Consider the following 19,094-nt stretch of genomic DNA (forward strand, 5'->3'; position numbering starts at 1 on the left):
CAACGTCACGAATATACTTGACGTATTACGTTGCAATATTGTGAATTGTAGACCAGAACAGTAGGCAACACATTTCAAAAACACACCATACCTGTTTGAATTATGTGATAGGGTAGTAAGAACCTTACTTTTGGTCATTGTTTCCCATGGGATCCTAATTAGGGAGTCACATTAAAAGGTTTAAAACGAGTGTATTAGTCGGAGGGATAATATTACCATCTGAGTAAATACAAATAAATGACTAACAAATTGAAGCATCATTTTATTTGGTAGCAATATAAATAACAATATGACACCTGCTCGTGGAACATCTCATTATAAAATCATGGACATTAATATGGATTTGGTCCCCCTTTTGCTGCTATATCAGCCTTCACTCTTCTGGGAAGTCTTTCCACTAGATGTTGGAACATTGCTGCAGGGATTTACTTCCATTCAGCCACAAGAGCATGTGAGGTCAGACACTGACGTTGGGCGATTAGGTCTGGCTCACAGTCGGCATTCCAATTTATCCCAAAGGTGTTCAATGGGGTTGAGGTCAGGGCTCTGTGCAGGCCAGTCATGTTCTTCCACACCGATCTTGACAAATAATTTCTGTATGGACCTCGCTTTGTGCACAGGGGCATTGTCCTGCTGAAACTGGAAAGGGCCTTCCCCAAACTGTTGCCACCATGTTGGAAGCACAGACTGGTCTAGAATGTCATTGTATGCTGTAGCATTAAGATTTCCCTTCATTGGAACTAAGGGGCCTAGCCCGAACCATGAAAAACAGCCCCAGACCATTATTCCTCCTCCACCAAACTATGCATTCAGGCAGGTAGCATTCTCCTGGCATCCACCAAACCCAGATTTGTCCATCTGACTGCATTGCGTTTGGTGATCTTAGGCTTGTGTGAGGCTGCTTGGCAATGGAAACCCATTTCATGAAGCTCCCGACGAAAAGTTATTGTGCTGAAGTTGCTTCCAGAGGCAGTTTGTAACTCGGTAGTGAGTGTTGCAAACGAGGACAGGCGATTTTTACGCGCTTCAGCACTCGGCGGTAGCCAAATCCACTCATTTGAAGGGGGGTCCACATACATTTGTATATATAGTGTATAGGTTCATTAAAACCACACAAGCAAAAACAATGTTACAAACAAATAAATTAAATTTCATGAAAACATGAACTTATTCATGTTGAATAGAGTCAAAGGAGGCAAGTTTGCTCAAAACAACAAGCATTTGACATATTCTTCCATGAATAATGTGAGTAAGTTGTTAAACAGTAACAACAAAACAATATAACATACTTGGTTCATTTCAAATTCGTTTGACTTGCATTTGAAATTCCTATTTCGGTCAACAGCTTTCCCAGCATCAGACAACTATAGACATGAATGAACTTGAGAGCAGTGGTATAATGAAAATAGCAGACTGTTTTCAGATTTGTCAGACACACAGAAAACGGTCTATCTTGAAAAGCACAGCACTTGCTTTTTACGCAAAGATCTTTTCAACTGTTTTTTTCTTCTTCTTTTCAGCACCAGTGACAGATGTCCAACCAGCATCCCGCATCCTTTTCATTGCGGCGAGCTTTAAAGTACTCCCAGGTGATTTCTGAATGGCAGGGCTCTGGATCTGAAACATTACAGACTAATACTGACCTGGACATCACAGCATTAACTACCTTTAAGTTACAGACTATATTTTAGAAGTTGCAGAGTATAGACTATACCATACAATATGGTATTTCACAACTTATTTCATAATACAGAGGGTGTACTGCCAAGTAAGTAAAGTATTTGGTGTTAATGTAAGGCTGGCTCATTCTACCTTCCTGAATATGTCCACTTTCTGATTCTGTGCTGCTGGGACACTTGACTGCAGACGGCTCTTGAATGGATCAGTTGCAACTGCAATGCTCTGCCATTATACGAACCAGAAAGACCCAAGTTAGAAGAAGTGATATGTAAAGCAAAATGATTTCCACAATTAAATGTGCATGTGCACACCATACAGCTTGCATATAGAGTTATGATAATACATCCTGAGTTTTAACAAATCCAATGTTTTAAGTCTATCCAAGTTCAAGCAGTGTGTTCATTAGATCTTGAAGCATTATTTACCAATAAATCATTATGTTCCGAGCTGTCAGACTTGGGGTCAAGCTCCAGGGTGCTCATCCCCCAGGGCACAGACTTCCCAGTGGAGGGAGGAGTTCTGATTCTGTAAGACTGTGGAGAAAATCACTCAATCACTCACAAAGAAATAGGATGGAGAGAATCCTCCGGGGGAATGGCTCAGTCAATAAATGAAAACACAGTTAATGAATCTTAGATTTTTTAAAATGTTTATCAACATACTCCAATACCTTAATCCGTGGTGTTGCACTAACTATATTGGTGGAGCTCCAAGATGGAGTTCTGAGAGCTTCGGTTTCCTTTGACGCATCAAACATACAGTACCATGTCAGTTCATCTAATCAATTCTACGGTGATCATACAACATACAGATCATTTATTATTGAATAGCCTAACTTATGCATTATGAATACAACATACAAAATAATCAACCAATTCCAATACCTTAATTCGTGGTGTTGCTGCAACTCTAGTCATGGAGCTCCAAGATGGAGTTTTTGGGGCTTCGTTTTCCATTTCCTTTGACACATCAACACTATCAGTTCATCTAAGGTATTATACAGTGATGATGCACATGGATATAGTGGAGAAACATTTCAGAAAATGTTTGACCCGAACACAATCATTTTTAAGAAGTTCATGATCACTTACATTAATGTTTGGAGTCAATACAACTATTTTCTCTGAGGTTTGGAATGGGGTTACAGAGGCTTTCAGAGTTTTTGTCTTTCTCTGACTTTCCTTTGCCAAACGGAACATAGGCATCTTGGCGGAGGAGTATACTTTGGGGGTTTCAGAACACCTAACTTCTTTGGACTTTGGCTCAGGCAGCTAATTTGTAAATATAAAAATGTAAATGTAAAATAACAATTTTTGTCAGACACTTTTAAACAACACAAACTGTTGTTATGCTCTGATATCTGAATATCTACCTGTTCATCCAGTGTCTCCAGTTGCCTGCTCATTTTCTTTTCTTTTTTCAGGGCTGTAATCTCTTGTAGTAAGCTTTCCTACAACACAACATTACATCATGACTGAGTAAAGAGACAACATTTGTCACTTGACACAGCTTTGTCAGCATGGGACATGACCACTTACCCTCTCGTTCATTTCTTTCTTTAGTTGTTCCTTCAAACGGTCATTCTCAATGTTCTGCTGTGACAGCACCAATTCCTGAGGAAAAATCAGAAAAATATCCAAGAAGCAGAGGTATAACACTACCGAAATGCTCCCAGTTAATCCAATCTCATGTGTATTCCTCTACTATATTGTAGCATACCAGTGATGTTCTATTAGCAGTTGCCTCCATGTCTTTCCTCTTCTTCTCATCAAGCTCTGCATCTTTCTCGTCAACCATTTTGTCATACTGGTTCTGATACCAACAGAGAACTAAATGTTAACAAACACACATGGATAACATTTAAAACAACATGCAAGATGGCAGCGGTGTTGGTGTAATCTGTGGATATTGACCTAAAGATAACTTTACCTTGTGCTTTTCCATCAAGGCAACCATGTCTGCTATCTTGTTCTGACATTTGATTTCAGTATCTTCCTTACTCTTGACGGCATCTGTTGCTGTAAGATGTAGCTTTTTCACCTGCAGGGATCGATCAATATGTGCAGCAAGTATGTTGCCACATCTACCAGAATGTACCATATTATTAACTTCCAATAAGCACCTTTTTCTGAAGCTCTGCCTCAGATGTTGCTTTGGTTTCAAGGTCATCAAGCAAATTTTTACATTCCTCTTCATTTGATCGTTGAACATTTTCTGACTCCTCTTTCAATTTGTTTATCTGTGATGGATGAAAAACCAAGTTGCATCACAACTGAACTACAATTTTGCAATTGTAAATTACCATTTAAAGCCACGCGGTACCTCATTTTCAAGTTCACTGGATTTTGCAGTCTCAATTGCAATTTGTTTCTTCAAAGTTTTGTTCTGAGAACAAACAAGTAAATGAAAAACAGGTTATAGAAAGCTGAACAGTTTATATTATTGTATAATTCATTTGTCATTTTATAATTGATTTTTTAGTCAACACCAACCTCTTTTTGGTATTCGTCCTGGATTTTAGTTTTACTCTCTAATTTTATCTTCAGGTTGGACAGCTATAGAGAAAAAGCAAAGTGTTTGATAAGATAATTAAAGAAAAAATAATCCAAGTGTAGACATGACTTTGATAATCACCTTTGACTCCACTGCTTTCATTTGTTTATCTTTCTTTGAGAGCTCAGCCTGCAGATCTCCACACTACAGACATGAAGTCAAACAGAAAATAGTGAACTTTATTTACTATCACTCATCAGTGTGAATATAGAATAAAACAGACGTGCATTTAGATTTGGACATTTACTCGGCCATATGCATTTTTTTTAAAACAGTGTTAAACTGACATCATGTTGAAAGTTCCAATACAGACATTTTATCTCAATATCAAATATTTTCTGGGTAACAATTAAGCACCTTACTGTGATTGTTTTAAATAAAATGGTAAAAAATAAAAATAACTTCTTAGCAAATAGCAATTTCTCAAGCAAGAATTTTGCTAGGACTATCTGGGAGTGGTTTGAGTAGGGAGGGGGAAACTGAAAACTAGCTGTTATTGGCAGAGAGGTTTGGAATACTCTTTCTTATTGGTCTAGTAACTAATTTACCACATGGTGATGACATCAGGCAGGCCAAAACTCCATTCCACCAAAACATGCAGAAATGTCAGGTGGTCATTTCAAACTGCTTTTACACTAAAGGGGCATTATCATAATTTTCACAATTTCACAATATTATTCCAACCTCATAGACAGTTGATTTGCTTACACTTTCTTCAAGTTTCTTCTGCAGATTCTCAGTGTCTTGGCCTTGCTCTTCAACTTTGGCATTTAAGGATTTCAATTCCTCTCTACAGGAAAAAGGTGAATGATTTTGAAGAAAAAAAACTAATGTTGCTGCATGCAGCATTGTATAATGACTATCATTACTAAAGATTTATAAACAATTAACTCTAACTGACCGTAATTGGTGGTTTTCTTCTTGGAGTCTTTCAATTTCCTTCTTCATCTTCATCTCTTTTGCCTCACTCTCCTGAATGACAAGAATATTCCCATTACAACACAAGAATGAATTATCAGCAAACTGCTCCATTATTCTATACAGACAGCATCACATGTTCAATTCATACAGACCTTAAGTTGTGCTACCAGAATGTTTGCCTCTGAGGATTCATTCTGAATCTGCTCCAGAATAGTCTTCTTCTCAAGCTGCAGCTGATTGAAACTTGCTAATAGCTCCTTATACTTCACCCTGGAGAATAATTCACATTCAGCATTTACAGAGACGTGGAGGAAAACTATCCCTCAGGTTATTGAATACTTTATACTTGAACATCCAATGACTCACTCATGCTGTACAATGTCTGTCTTTAGATTCTCTTTCTCCTTGATGGATTTTTCATCTCTTCTCATTGCAGCAGATAACTGCCCCTCAATCTCTTTTATTTTCCTCTGTGGAATACAACATATTAACAATTTCTTTCCTGGACTCATCTATGTACATACAGGTGTCAAACAAAACATGTAAACACAAATATGCATTGCCAATATTGTGCAAGGAAAATATAATTAATAGAATGAAACCTCAGTCATATTGGCTTTTTCTTTCAAGTCGTTTTGCATCGTTTCAGCATTTCCAAGAGCCTTTTCCAGTAAAATGTTTTCAACAGACATGGTTTCCACTTTATTCTAGAAGGGTACAACATATTCCAATATTAAAAGATAATAAGATTTATGCAAACAATATCCTTCTGAATAAGTAGCACTATAAATGTATCTACACAACATGAACATCATCTCACCTTAACTTGGTGAATTTCAGCATGTTTCCCCTCAAGCTCTGTGGTGAGTTCTGATGTTCTGGTCTCCACAACTTTAATTGTTTCCTCTAGTGACTGTATGGATTTATTTTTGACATCCTAAAAGGAAAGAGTAAAATAATTGCTCTTTCATTAACCTCACCATGGACTAGACATGACAGTTATGAGGGAAGTGCCAATTTGAGTTCATAAAACATAGGGGACATATAATCTTTACCAATTCATCTTCAAGGATTTGTAGCTGTCTGTCTTTCTTTTCTTTCTGTTTTTTGATCTCTCCTAGAAAACAAAACTTATATTTAATCTCTGGTTGCATACAAGCTAAAAACAAATGTCAATGTTCGAAAAAATTATGCAATTGTAACACGAAAGGGTGTGTGATACACTTTTTTTTTAGCACAGTCGCAAGTACGAGGCGAAGCCGAGCAATACTTTACCTAATTCAAGGTTTTTCCTGTCAAGTTCCTCTGTGACTGCCGTAAGCTTCAGTTCAAGTTCTTTTGCCCTGAGAAACAAGTTAACATTCAAAGTAATATAAGAATCTTGATTACCATTTTGGGGTTCACCAAACAGGGGACAAAATAGTACCTCTATTCATTTCCCACCTCTGTATCTCAACTGTTAATGATGTCTGAAATTCCTGGGCTGTGGCCTGAATCTGTACAAGCTTGTCTGCTTGTTGATCTTTTATTTTGTTGAGCTCTTCCAAGCTTGAGTCTTTCTTGGCAATAACCTTTGCATTCTCCTCTTTGTTGCTCTCTAATGCTGTAGCAATAGCTTTTCTACTTTCCTATAGAAATTTAAAGTAACAATGCACATTTTCCATTGTCCCATTATGTACTGTCCACAGCCACATGAAGATATATAACAACTTAGAATGGAAAATGACAAACATATGCCTCCTTGGATTATACATGATGAACTGCATAACTTGCGTTTTAAATATACTTTTTAATAGCATATTGGAGTACAAAACAACATACTAACCTCACATTCTTCATTGAGCTGTTCTGCATTTTGCAGACTTTCTAACAGAGATTCTTGTTCTTGTTTGGAACGTTGAAGGGCTTCCTGGTGTTGTTCTGTCAAAGGAAATAAGATGTTATGTTCTTGTCGTAAAATATGATATTATACAGGAGTAAGGAAGTTTCACTTCCAGTAAAATGCATGAAATGGATTTAAAAGTTCACCAAGACCTATTCGAATGGAATTCATTTTACTGAGCGTAATGTAATTGTGTACAAGAACAAAACACCACATCTGTAATTTTAGTCCTGAATCTGCCATGGCAGGAGAGTAACAATTCCAGCCAGAATAACCAAGGTCCTCTGATATTACGACTCTTGTTCTTATCGACATCACTGTGTTTTCCGTGACATTAGAGTTTGACAAGTATTGCTTGCAGTTTGAGCAAGAAAACATAGAACTGATTTGATCAATTGAAGCTTAAAACAAAGTGCTGCACATCAAATATGTGGACACCTGCACGTCAAACACCACATTCCAAAATCATGGGCATTAATATGTAGCTGATCCCACCCTTTGCTGCTATAAAAGCCTCCACTTTTCTGGGAAGGCTTTCTACTAGTGGTTGGAACATTGCTGCAGGGACTTGCTTCCATTCAGCCACAAGAGTAAGTGAGGTTGGGCAATTAGGCCTGGCTCGCATTCGGCGTTCCAATGCATCCCAAAGTTGCTCGATGAGGTTGAAGTCAAGGCTCTGTGCAGGCCAGTCAAGTTCTTCCACACCGATCTCAAAAAAACATTTCTGTATGGACCTCGCTTTGTGAACGGGGGAGGGGGGGTAAAGGTGCCCACATACTTTTGTATACAGTGTATATTTCATATAACTGCCTTTATCAACTTTCAAAGTGAATACTTTTGTTTCTACCTTTTGTGCCAGTGAACTGAAGTTGAACATTGTCAAATGCATCAGTTTAATTAAGCCTAAATACGCAATAAAAAAGTATTGCAGTTATAGGCTTATTAAAAGGGGCAATTTGCATTTGCTACATCCATTTTGAGATTTGTGAATTATTGATATGTAGCCATTGATTCTTGAAGAATATAATTTATAAATGCCTCATGAGCTTAGTTCTACTGTCGTACCACATCAAAAACAAAAATATAAGCTTGTTTTACTTTGTTTGTAAAGAATGTAAATGTAAACAAACACTACATAGCCTAAAAACATGATTACAACTATAATGTTGATATCATGGATGCCCAGACTAAGCATCCATTGTTCTGTCTATGAATTTGAGAGTGGTTACACTTCTTCAACCTCATCCCTAAGCTTTTTTACCAAAACAGGGGCGGGAGAAGGCATTGTTAGTGTTTCAACTGCTGATTGTCTCTTTAAAGAAACCCTGGCTGTTGATGTAGTAGGCAGTAGATCAATAGAACACAAAGCATCCCCGATCCACTGAGGTTAACTTTGTTGGACATGGCAAGTTCACTTTCTCATCCATAAACGCATCTCAAGTGCAAATAGGTCTACTGTTCAGCAACTCATATCAGCAGGATGCGGGGCATTTTTATTAGGAGGAACTTTTACTGTGGATCTCTAAAATAATGATTTTGATCACACTTCCTCAATTTAAATATTATGAGGGCACCTACAAATGTTGGCAGCCAAGCACAAGTTATCAATGTAGCCTACTATCTTGACATGACCTTTAAATATTTTCACACCTTGAATGAAGAAAAAAAAAGAATTATAGGAGGCAGTTTGGGAAAACATCCTACGCAAATCATCCTCTGGAATAATGCACATGCTGGGGTAATTACATAATCAACGTCTCTAGTAATACTAGTCCTGTCCAAATAGGGCTTAAGACCTAGGCCTAATCAATGAACAAAAAGTGCCCATCTTACGTGCTGCCTGTTGTAACCGTTTGCAACTCTCTCGGGTTTCATGGAGGTTGAGCAGGATTGCCTGAAGTTCTTTTTCTTTGTCCTTCATTTTCATCTGAAGTATCACAACCTGTAAGAGACATTTTCAGTTTCCATAGTCTACATACACAACGCCAAATACTGTTCATATTGTTTGTGACAACAATAGGTTACCGAAAATGTGTTTTAAAAACCACTCAGAGAGGGTGTCCATTACTCTACTCATGTTCAGTCAGACCAACCTCTTCTTCTTTCATACTGAATTCTTTCTCAAACTTCTCCTTTAAAACGGCAAATTCTTCCAAATCCTCTTTAACTGTAAAATATTCACATCATTGGCGTTATTGTTCTCTTTTTATATACTGTGTAAAGTGCCGAGTGTTATGTTCACAACACAATACAAGTGCATTGATGATGATATATTTCAAGTATATATACCTTTCAGCATTTCAAGGCGGTCAGTTTCTGCTTGAATACGTAGGCTTTCAAAGGCAGCATTCATACTCTATAACAATGAATAAAAATGTTTTAACAAATATTCTTCTTCACTAGCATCATATAACTGACATGGTGTATTAATGAAGATAACAAATCAATTATGTTATTTTAATCAAAATAACAGAAAATTATAATATTTACCTGAATAGTTTCACTGTTTTCCATGAACAAGTGATGGGTTTCCTCTCTTTCAGATTCAACTAAGAGAACATAGGTTGGTTTGAGGACAACGTAGACCACAAAATGTCATCATTTCGCATTCAGGCAACTAGTATGTACACTTAGGCTGAGTAGTCGGCATGTTTTACTCACATAGATGGATTTTCTCAGCTGATCTTTCAAACGTATCCTTTAGTATATTACATAGGTTCCGTGTTGCATTGTTTCTGTTGGAAAAATAAACATTACAGAAAAAAACAGAATGATGATACAATCTATAGTGACAGTATCATGTTATAATCAAATACATACTTGTTCTGTAGATCATCATTCTCACTGATCTGATCCTCTAGTTTTATGCTGAGGCTTTCATTTCCGAACTAAAACATAAAGAAAAGGAAAAATAGGATATATAATAATAATACTTTTTTTTAAAGGACTTTAACATTTTTACTCTGTCTTTTCAATAGGCACATTTGTACATTTACTGGTACATACCTGCAATTCCTGAATGGCTTTACGTTGGGTTTCAATTGTTCTTTTGTTTTCTTGCAGCTTCCTGTCTTTTTGCACAGCCTCTGAGTCCACTTTGACTTTCCAATACTTTACTTTCTGAACTTCTTCAAACAGTTTTGAATACAGCTGACTGGGTTTGCAATTGGTCTAAGAAGATTTAGAAAACACATGTCAGAACTCTACAGCATAATCTATGCATAATCACATCAGCGGAGGCTGGTGGGATAAGCTATAGGAGGACAGGCTCATTGTAATGGCTGGAATGGAATCAATGGAACGGCGTCAAACATGTGGTTTCCATATGTTTGATACGTTCCATTTATTCCATTCCAGTCTTTACAATGAGCCCGTCCTCCTATAGCTATTTCCTCCAGTCTCCTCTGAATCACAGCCTATTATGTAAAACGAATGCTCCTGAGAATTGAGATAAAGGCTAAATTGAGATAAAGGCTAATTTGCTCACATGCGACTAATCTCGGTTAACCCAGAACTAAAGTCTTGCGTAATTGATCAGATGCTCGATTAAGTTCTGGGTAAAGAAGTGTTGAGAGAACGAGGAGCTCTACCCTCTCTCTTTGCAAGTTACGGGTAAGTCTATGGGTCAAATGTCCCCTCCCCTTCCGAAATTCGACACACCACACCAAACCTTGATTTTTCCAAATAACCGGTGACAAAAAACCCAAGGACCGGAAATAATGCTGCTCACCATCTCCCGCAACCTGTTGTATCATGACAGACCTACGGTACCATTTATGTTTCTGTAGTCTGTCCACCAGAGATCAACACTCAACTAATATTGGCTTGCTGGTGAGTTGTACAATGTGTTATCTATCTAGGCCAGTGGTACGCAAACTCTTTCAGAAGGGACCCCATATCTTTAGCAAGAATTTCTGGTGATCCCATCCCTCCCCAAATCTGATGACACAACCTTAAAATCAGTCAATTTCAATGTTTACATCAACAAACAACCTTAAATTCATTAAATGTTCATATTTCTTATCAATGTATCTTTCCCAAAAATGTTTGTATGTTGTCCCATACAATAATTTGTACTCATTTTTTGTTCCTCCCAAAATTATTATTATTATTATTTTAATTGGGGGGACCCTACTCCAATTCCCCCATGACTCTGACTTCGAATACCTCTGATCTAGGCTTCCAGTGCATTCAGAAAGTATTCAGACCCCTTGGCTTTTTCCACATTTTGTTACCTTACAGCCTTATTCTAAAATGTATTTTTATTCTTATTCCCTCATCTATCTACACACGATACCCCATAATGACAAAGCAAAAACAGGTTTGTAGAAATGTTTGCAAATGTATTAAAAATACAAATCTGTACATAAGTATTCAGACCCTTTACTTTGTTGAAGCATCTTTGGCAACGATTACTGCTTAGAGTCTTCGTGGGTATGACTCTACAAGCTTGGCACACCTGTATTTGGAAAGTTCCTCCAATTCTTCTCTGCAGATAATCTCAAGATCGGTCAGGTTGGATGGGGAGCGTCGCTGCACAGGTATTTTCAGGTCTCTCCAGAAATGTTTGAATGGGTTCAAGTCCGCGCTCTGGCTGGGCCACTCAAGGACATTCAGAGACTTGTCCCAAAGTCACTCCTGAGTTGTCTTGGCCGTGTGTTTAGGGTTATTGTCCTGTTGGAAGGTGAACCTTCGCCCCAGTCTGAGGTCCTGAGCGCTCTGGAGCAGGTTTTCATCATGGATCTCTCTGTACATTGCTCTGTTCATCTTTCCCTTGATCCTGACTAGTCTCCCAGTCCCTGCCCCTGAAAAACATTGCCACAGCATGATGCTGCAACCACCATGCTTCACCGTAGGGATGGTGCCAGGTTCCCTCCAGACGTGACGCTTGGCATTGAGGCCAAAAAATTAAATCTTGGCTTCATCAGACCAGATAATCTTGTTTCTCAAGGTCTGAAAGTTCTTCAGGCGCATTTTGGAAACCTCCAAGTGGGCCATCATGTGCCTTTTACTGAGGAGTGACTTCCGTCTGGCCACTCTACCATAAAGGCCTGATCGGTGGAGTGCTGCAGAGATGGTTGTCCTTCTGGAAGGTTCTCCTATCAACACAGAGGAACTCTAGAGCTCTGTCAGAGTGACCATCGGGTTCTTGGTCACCTCCCTGATCAATGCCCTTCTCCCCCGATTGCTCAGTTTGGTCGGGCGCCCAGCTCTGGGAAGAGTCTTGGTTGTTCCAAATGTCTTCCATTTAAGAATGATGGAGGCCACTGTGTTCTTGGGGACCTTCAATGCTGCAGAAATGTTTTTGTTCCTTCCCCAGATCTGTGCCTCGACACAATCCTGTCTCGGAGCTCTATGGACAATTCCTTTGACCTCATGGTATGGTTTTTGTTCTGACATGCACTGTCAACTGTGGGACTTTATATAGACAGGTGTGTGCCTTTCCAAATCATGTCCAATCAATTGAATTTACCACATCTGGAGGTTCTTAATACTTATGTAAATAAGGTATTTCAGTTTTGAATTCTTAATAAATTTGCAAAAAAATCTAAAAACCTGTTTTCGCTTTGTCATTTTGCGGTATTGTGTGGAGATTGATGAGGAAAACGTTATTTAATACATCGCTGCAGCTGTACATAGTCTATCGGTAAATAGCCCACCCATTTTTACCTACCTCATCCCCATACTGGTTTTATTTATTTACTTTTCTGCTCTTTTGCACACCAATATCTCCTCTACCTGTACATGACCATCTGATCATTTATCACTCCAGTGTTAATCTGCAAAATTGTAATTATTCGCCTACCTCCTCATGCCTTTTGCACACAATGTATATAGACTCTCTTTTTTTCTACTGTGTTATTGACTTGTTAATTGTTTACTCCATGTGTAACTCTGTGTTGTCTGTTCACACTGCTATGCTTTATCTTGGCCAGGGCGCAGTTGCAAATGAGAACTTGTTCTCAACTAGCCTACCTGGTTAAATAAATGTGAAATAAAAAATAAACACCAATGCCTTTCTTAAAATCAATACACAGAAGTATATATTTTTAAACCTCCATATTTAGCTCAAATAAATCCAGGTTAGCAGGCAATATTAACCAGGTGAAATTGTGTCACTTCTCTTGCGTTCATTGCACGCAGAGTCAGGGTATATGCAACAGTTTGGGCTGCCTGGCTCTTTGCGAACTAATTTGCCAGAATTTTACGTAATTATGACATAATATTGAAGGTTGTGCAATGTAACAGGAATATTTAGACTGATGGATGCCACCCGTTAGATAAAATACGGAACGGTTCCATATTTCACTGAAAGAATAAATGTCTTGTTTTTCGAGATGATAGTGTAACGGCAGATTTCCTCTTCGTCTGAAGAGGAGTAAGGATCGGACCAAGATGCAGCGTGGTAGGTGTCCCTAACTTTAATCAAAGAAAGCGTGAAGAAACAAAACCCGAAACGGTACCGTGTGGCGACAAACACTGACACGGAAACAAACACCCACAAACCAACAGTGAAACCCAGGCTACCTAAGTATGATTCTCAATCAGAGACAACTAACTAACTAACACCTGCCTCTGATTGAGAACCATACTAGGCCGAAACAGAAACCAAACATAGACTGCCCACCCCAACTCACGCCCTGATCATACTAAATAAAGACAAAACAAAGGAAATAAAGGTCAGAACGTAACAGATAGTTTCCAGATTTGACCATATTAATGACCTACGGCTCGTATTTCTGTGTGTTAATATATTATAATTAAGTCTATGATTTGATAGAGCAGTCTGACTGAGTGATGGTAGGCACCAACAGGCTCATAAGCATTCATTCAAACAGCACTTTTGTGCGTTTTTCCAGCAGCTCTGCTGTTTATGACTTCAAGCCTATCAACTCCCGAGATTAGGCTGGTGTAACGATGTGATGTGAAATGGTTAGCGGGGTGCGCGCTAATAGCGTTTCAAACGTCACTCGCTCTGAGACTTGGGAGTAGTTGTTCCCCTTGCTCTGCATGAGTAACACTGCTTCGAGGGTGGCTGTTGTCGTTGTGTTCCTGGTTTGAGCCCAGGTAGGAGCGAGGAGAGGTACGGAAGCTATACTGTTACACTGGCAATTCTAAAGTGCCTATAAGAACATCCAAAGGTATATGAAATACAAAATGGTATAGAAAAATAGTCCTATAATTCCTATAATAACTACAACCTAAAACTTCTTACCTGGGAATATTGAAGACTCATGTTAGAAGGAACAACCAGCTTTCATGTTCTGAGCCAGGAACTTAAACGTTAGCTTTCGTACATGGCACATATTGCACTTTTACTTTCTTCTCCAACACTTTGTTTTTGCATTATTTAAACCAAATTTAACATGTTTCATTATGTATTTGAGGCTAAATTGATATTATTGATGTATTATATTAAGTTTTAAAAAGTGTTCATTCAGTATTGTTGTAATTGTCATTATTACAAATACATTTTAAAAATCGACCTATTAATCGGTATCAGCTTTTTTGGTCCTCCAATAATCGGTATTGGCGTTGAAAAATCATACTCGGTCAACCTCTAATATTGTGGCGTGCTAAAGTTGATGTGACCACGGCTTTTCAGAAATTAACGTTTGGAACATCCCAAGTTGTTTTCTAAAGACCCACTCTTGTTGATACTCATTGGTGTAATATAAACAGGTGAATGGATAGGGAAACTTCAGGAATCAAGGGGCAAAGCAAACATCCCCCTCTGCTCTCTATAGCAGTTTTATTCCCCCACGTCCCACCAGCTCCAAGTCACATCACATACTATTATGTTTTCATCTGTGTTCACACCAAACTAAGTTTACTTACTTCTTCATTTTCCATTGGTGGCACAACTTTCATCTTGAATACATCTTTTGGGGGAGAGAAAATCTATGAGAAAATAATTCTAACTCGAGATGCATGTGCAACTCATGATTCAGAATATATACATTTTGCACAAAACTGTAGGGACCGGTTTAGCCTATCCCTATTTCCTTGACTAAAAAACACCTTCAATGGAGTATCTGGGTTTGACAAACCAGCCCTAAATGTTAAAAAAAGGGATTTCTGAAATTAAAGTTCCATATGAATTTGTACAAGTATAATGCATATGGTAATAAAATACCTGATCTGGTGGGTTTTGTTGGCACAACCATATTCATAGAGGGAAACGGTATGTTTGATTCTTTGTCCAAACATTTATTATAACCCTAAGAATTGAAGTAGCACATCAGTGTAAAGTCATTCATATTGACAAAATACCAAACTATTTTAATTCAAACAAAACATAAAGCTGAGGTACCTGCTGCAAAGTTTGCATGAAACATCCCCCATCCTCCACTATTTCTTGTGGTTTGACGGTAGAAACCTGTCCTGGGATTGGGTTGACTCTAGGAGGCACCAACAGCTTGAAGTTGAATCCTCTCTCCATCCTAAAAACGAAATGGTAACGTTAATGTTAGCTAGCTATAGTAGCTAATTGACAACAATACGCTATTGACATTTAGTAAAGTAGCAAGCAAGGGGCTTTGGTAATTTTTTCTTCATAAAACCTTAGTTAGCAAACTGAAATTTCGTCAAAACAGCAAACATCTAGCTAATTTTAGCTAGCTAACGTTACTGTTACTGCTATGCTGGCAACGTTAGCTAACGTTACTAGAAAAATAAATGTTGCGCTCGGAGACTGGCCACATTTACAAGAAAACGAAATATATTTCCCTAATATATTACGCGAATTAATATCTAGCTAATTGTGAATTATTTGCTTACGTTAGCTAATAGCACGGTACTTGGAGGTGAAAAAGACAGCCAACTGTTTTTGAGTTGAAATTCAACGGCTGAGTTCAGCTGGAGGCACGCGCAGATCTGATTTAAAGGGGCGCGTGGAAGGCGATGTTTTCGTCACTTTCCAAACCGAAAACACAAACGACGTTTAAACTTTATTCCATCCTAAACGACATTTTTAAATATCTAAAATATCTATATTTTTTGTGAGCGTGTGAGGAATGTAGCTATCAAACGGATACATTTGAAGAAATAGAAAGTTGCATTATACCAGTAAAATATATGTATTTTATGGAAACATTGTAGACTAAGTTAGCCAATTAATTCAAGCAGTTATTTTATACTTTGGCCACAGTAAATAACTGATCCAAAATAAATGACAGTATGTGTTCAGTTGTTTTATTTGTTTGTCATTGCATTTTCTTCATCTTGAATATACAAACATTAAGAACATCAGCTCTTTCCATCACAGACGGACCAGGTGTGATGTTATTTGTTAAATCCACTTCAATCAGTGTAGATGAAGGGGAGGAGACAGGTTAAATAATGATTTTTATACCTTGAGACAATTCAGAGGTTGAATGGGCAAGACAAAAACATGTAAGTGCCTTCCTTTGAACGGGGTATGGGGTGGTAGGTGTCAGGTGCACCGGTTTGTGGCAAGAACTGTAACGCTGCTGGGTTTTTCACAATCAACAGTTTCCAGTGTGAATCAAGAATATTCCACCACCCAAAGGACATCCAGCCAACTTGATACAGCTGTTTGAAGCATTGGAGTCAACATGGGCCAACATCCCTGTGGAATGCTTTGGACACCTTGTAGAGTCCATGCCCCGACAAATTAAGGATGTTCTGAGATGTTTGGTATACTCAGTGTGTCTTTAATTACATCATAATATCTCTCCTGGCTAATGAACACAATATCCCATTTCTGTTTTCTTTTTTGTGTCAAGACCACATTATGGTCATCATCAATGTATGAAACACATGATTAAAAGTATCTTTATGTGCTTATTTGCTGACGTCAAAGTGCCTCCCTCCAAGTCCCTTCAACATGTGAAAATGATGATGACCAAAGATTGTCTGTTCCATAGAATTTGGAATTAGAACAATTTACTAGGATCTCGAGGTAAAACTGTCCAGTAGACAAATGTGTAGTGGCTGTGTGTGATCGTTGCTATGAGAACCATTTTGATGAGTGCCAATGCTTTTTTGAAGAAATGTTTGAAGCCTGGTAAATTTGACACTAATGTATCTGTTTGTTTTGATTATCACTGTTTGTTTATTCAAACAAAAATACTATTTATTGCTTAGAAAGTTATGCCACTGCAGTAATGTATTTTTGTTTGCAGTTTGTTTTGGACCCCCATGTTTGGACCCCCATGTTTGGACCCCCATGTTTGGACCCCCATGTTTGGACCCCCATGGGTCCAAGCACTATTGAACCTGGCCTCTATTGAGGTTAGTCTTTCAGTTATGTATTCATATTTCTAAAATATTGTTGTTTATGTTTACATGTAGTGGCTAACTTTCTCTTTCTTTCATGCTATAGTTTTGTTTTTCACTGTGTGTATAAGTGTGTATTTGACAGACATCTAAGAGAGATTCAAATATGTTTCATTCACTTCTTTCTCGTACAGTTATTGGTAATGACCACAGGGTGGGAGTGTGTGACAGAAAACTAAAACAACTAGTAAAATATACATTGGGCCCTTACCTAGCGAAAGCTTCCTACAGGACTGACTAAATACATTAAGGATTATTATGAAACTGGCATCCTCTACATAAGGCCTGATCAGCAGTTATTGTTTTCATATTTATTGTTTTCAGAAAGAAAATACATTGTTGTCAACAGAAAGTTATACAGACACAGTGCATAACTTTGACCATGAGTGCACACAGCGATCCACATTGAAAAAGGGGGCATCTGTAGTCTACCTCTACCTATTGCAGGCCTGAGGCCCTGTCACATCTGATGGGCTCTCTCTCACGTCAGTTCAAACATGAAAAATAAACAAACCATGCTGTACCTTCCCCTCCTCCACCCTTCCATCCAGAACCGTACGTAGGAGGTGAGGAAGGACTGTGGTCTGTCATAGAAACCTATCACCAAAAGGCAGGAGATCGGCAGCAGTAGTGCTCTCTAATGGAAGCCTTATGTTCCACATAGGAAAGAAAAGGGTTCATTAAGTAAGTAAAACTCTTCCATCCATTCCTACCTAAGCTACAGTACCTCTCCTTCTCTCCTTACTTTTTCCTTTCACGTTCTTTGGCACGTGACTTGGCCCTGGTTGTGTGCCCGGTGGTGGTGTAATGGACTGGGTCCTCCTCACCGGCCCAGCCCAGGCAGCATCAGAACCGGCAGCATCGCGCTTGCTGCTGGTAAACCTGTTTTTTCCAGGGTTGCAATGACACCCTATTCCCTATATAGTGCGCTACTTTTAACCAGAACCCCATATAGGGAATAGGGTGTCATTTGGGACACAATCCAGGGCTGCTGGTCTGAGTAGTGTGGAATCTTTACAGTGAAAGCATCATGGCATAATGACATCACAGTCCTCTCCCTGTACTGTTTGAGAGAGAGAGAGTCAAAGGCTTTCATATGAAATGCTGCCACTGTTGCCTCTCCAGTCTCCACGGCTATTTATCCATGGTCGTTCTTGATGAGTAAAGCTGCTACTAATCAGACATCATTCACTGCTGCGCAATTCATTACAGCTCATAAAAGGGGATGAGGTCATAGCTGTTATGTGTGATTTTCTGCATCAGAGATTTAGTGAAGACATTGAACCTCTGGCAAACCAACCTACACACTAGTTCTATACTATGTGGTATTGTGGGGTAGACAGACTACTGTCAGTATTGGATTGGGAATCAGAACTTCCACAGATATCCGTATGGATGTCTCTACTGAATCCCTCTCCCATGGTTCTGGTCCATAACTGCTCTATGACTGTTGAAATCATGTTTATTTTATTTTGTGTTCAATCTTTATTTATTCAGGAAGTCCCATTGAGGTGAGAAGACTTATTTTACAAGGCTGACCTGGCCTGTTCATGCAAAACCATATATCTTGGCTAGACAGAGAAGCTTCTGATGTCACAAAACCCCTCAAAATAAGCATTAGGAGGAAAGTATCAGACACACAGATTTAACAGAGCAGAAGGCCTCCTGGGAACCCAGTATTTGTTTAAATTCCAAATCCATACGTTGTGTTTATTTATCAAGTGTAATCTGGCCTAGTTATCAGTGCTGGAAGGGC

At 38.6% G+C, this 19,094-nt stretch overlaps 1 protein-coding gene across 1 annotated transcript; it reads right to left on the reverse strand.

Moving 5' to 3' along the window:
- Positions 1 to 311: 311 nt before the first annotated feature.
- Positions 312 to 15,479, reverse strand: LOC139405681 (synaptonemal complex protein 1). Its single transcript, XM_071148100.1, has 34 exons — positions 15,351 to 15,479; positions 15,174 to 15,258; positions 14,876 to 14,919; positions 10,043 to 10,207; positions 9,857 to 9,924; positions 9,698 to 9,771; positions 9,527 to 9,585; positions 9,326 to 9,392; positions 9,130 to 9,203; positions 8,870 to 8,978; positions 6,980 to 7,074; positions 6,598 to 6,782; positions 6,430 to 6,497; positions 6,210 to 6,271; positions 5,975 to 6,091; positions 5,757 to 5,861; positions 5,521 to 5,624; positions 5,307 to 5,424; positions 5,135 to 5,205; positions 4,942 to 5,023; positions 4,315 to 4,377; positions 4,173 to 4,235; positions 4,003 to 4,065; positions 3,803 to 3,919; positions 3,610 to 3,720; positions 3,400 to 3,492; positions 3,219 to 3,293; positions 3,053 to 3,130; positions 2,772 to 2,951; positions 2,565 to 2,639; positions 2,351 to 2,419; positions 2,106 to 2,213; positions 1,813 to 1,902; positions 312 to 1,617 (listed from the first exon to the last, which is right to left on the reverse strand). The coding sequence occupies exons 1-34, from the start codon at positions 15,477 to 15,479 to the stop codon at positions 1,477 to 1,479; spliced, it is 3,207 nt and encodes a 1,068-aa protein (XP_071004201.1). The 3' UTR covers positions 312 to 1,476.
- Positions 15,480 to 19,094: the final 3,615 nt, after the last annotated feature.

This window comes from Oncorhynchus clarkii, chromosome 3 (genome assembly GCF_045791955.1).
Source record: "Oncorhynchus clarkii lewisi isolate Uvic-CL-2024 chromosome 3, UVic_Ocla_1.0, whole genome shotgun sequence".
NCBI lineage: Eukaryota > Metazoa > Chordata > Actinopteri > Salmoniformes > Salmonidae > Oncorhynchus > Oncorhynchus clarkii.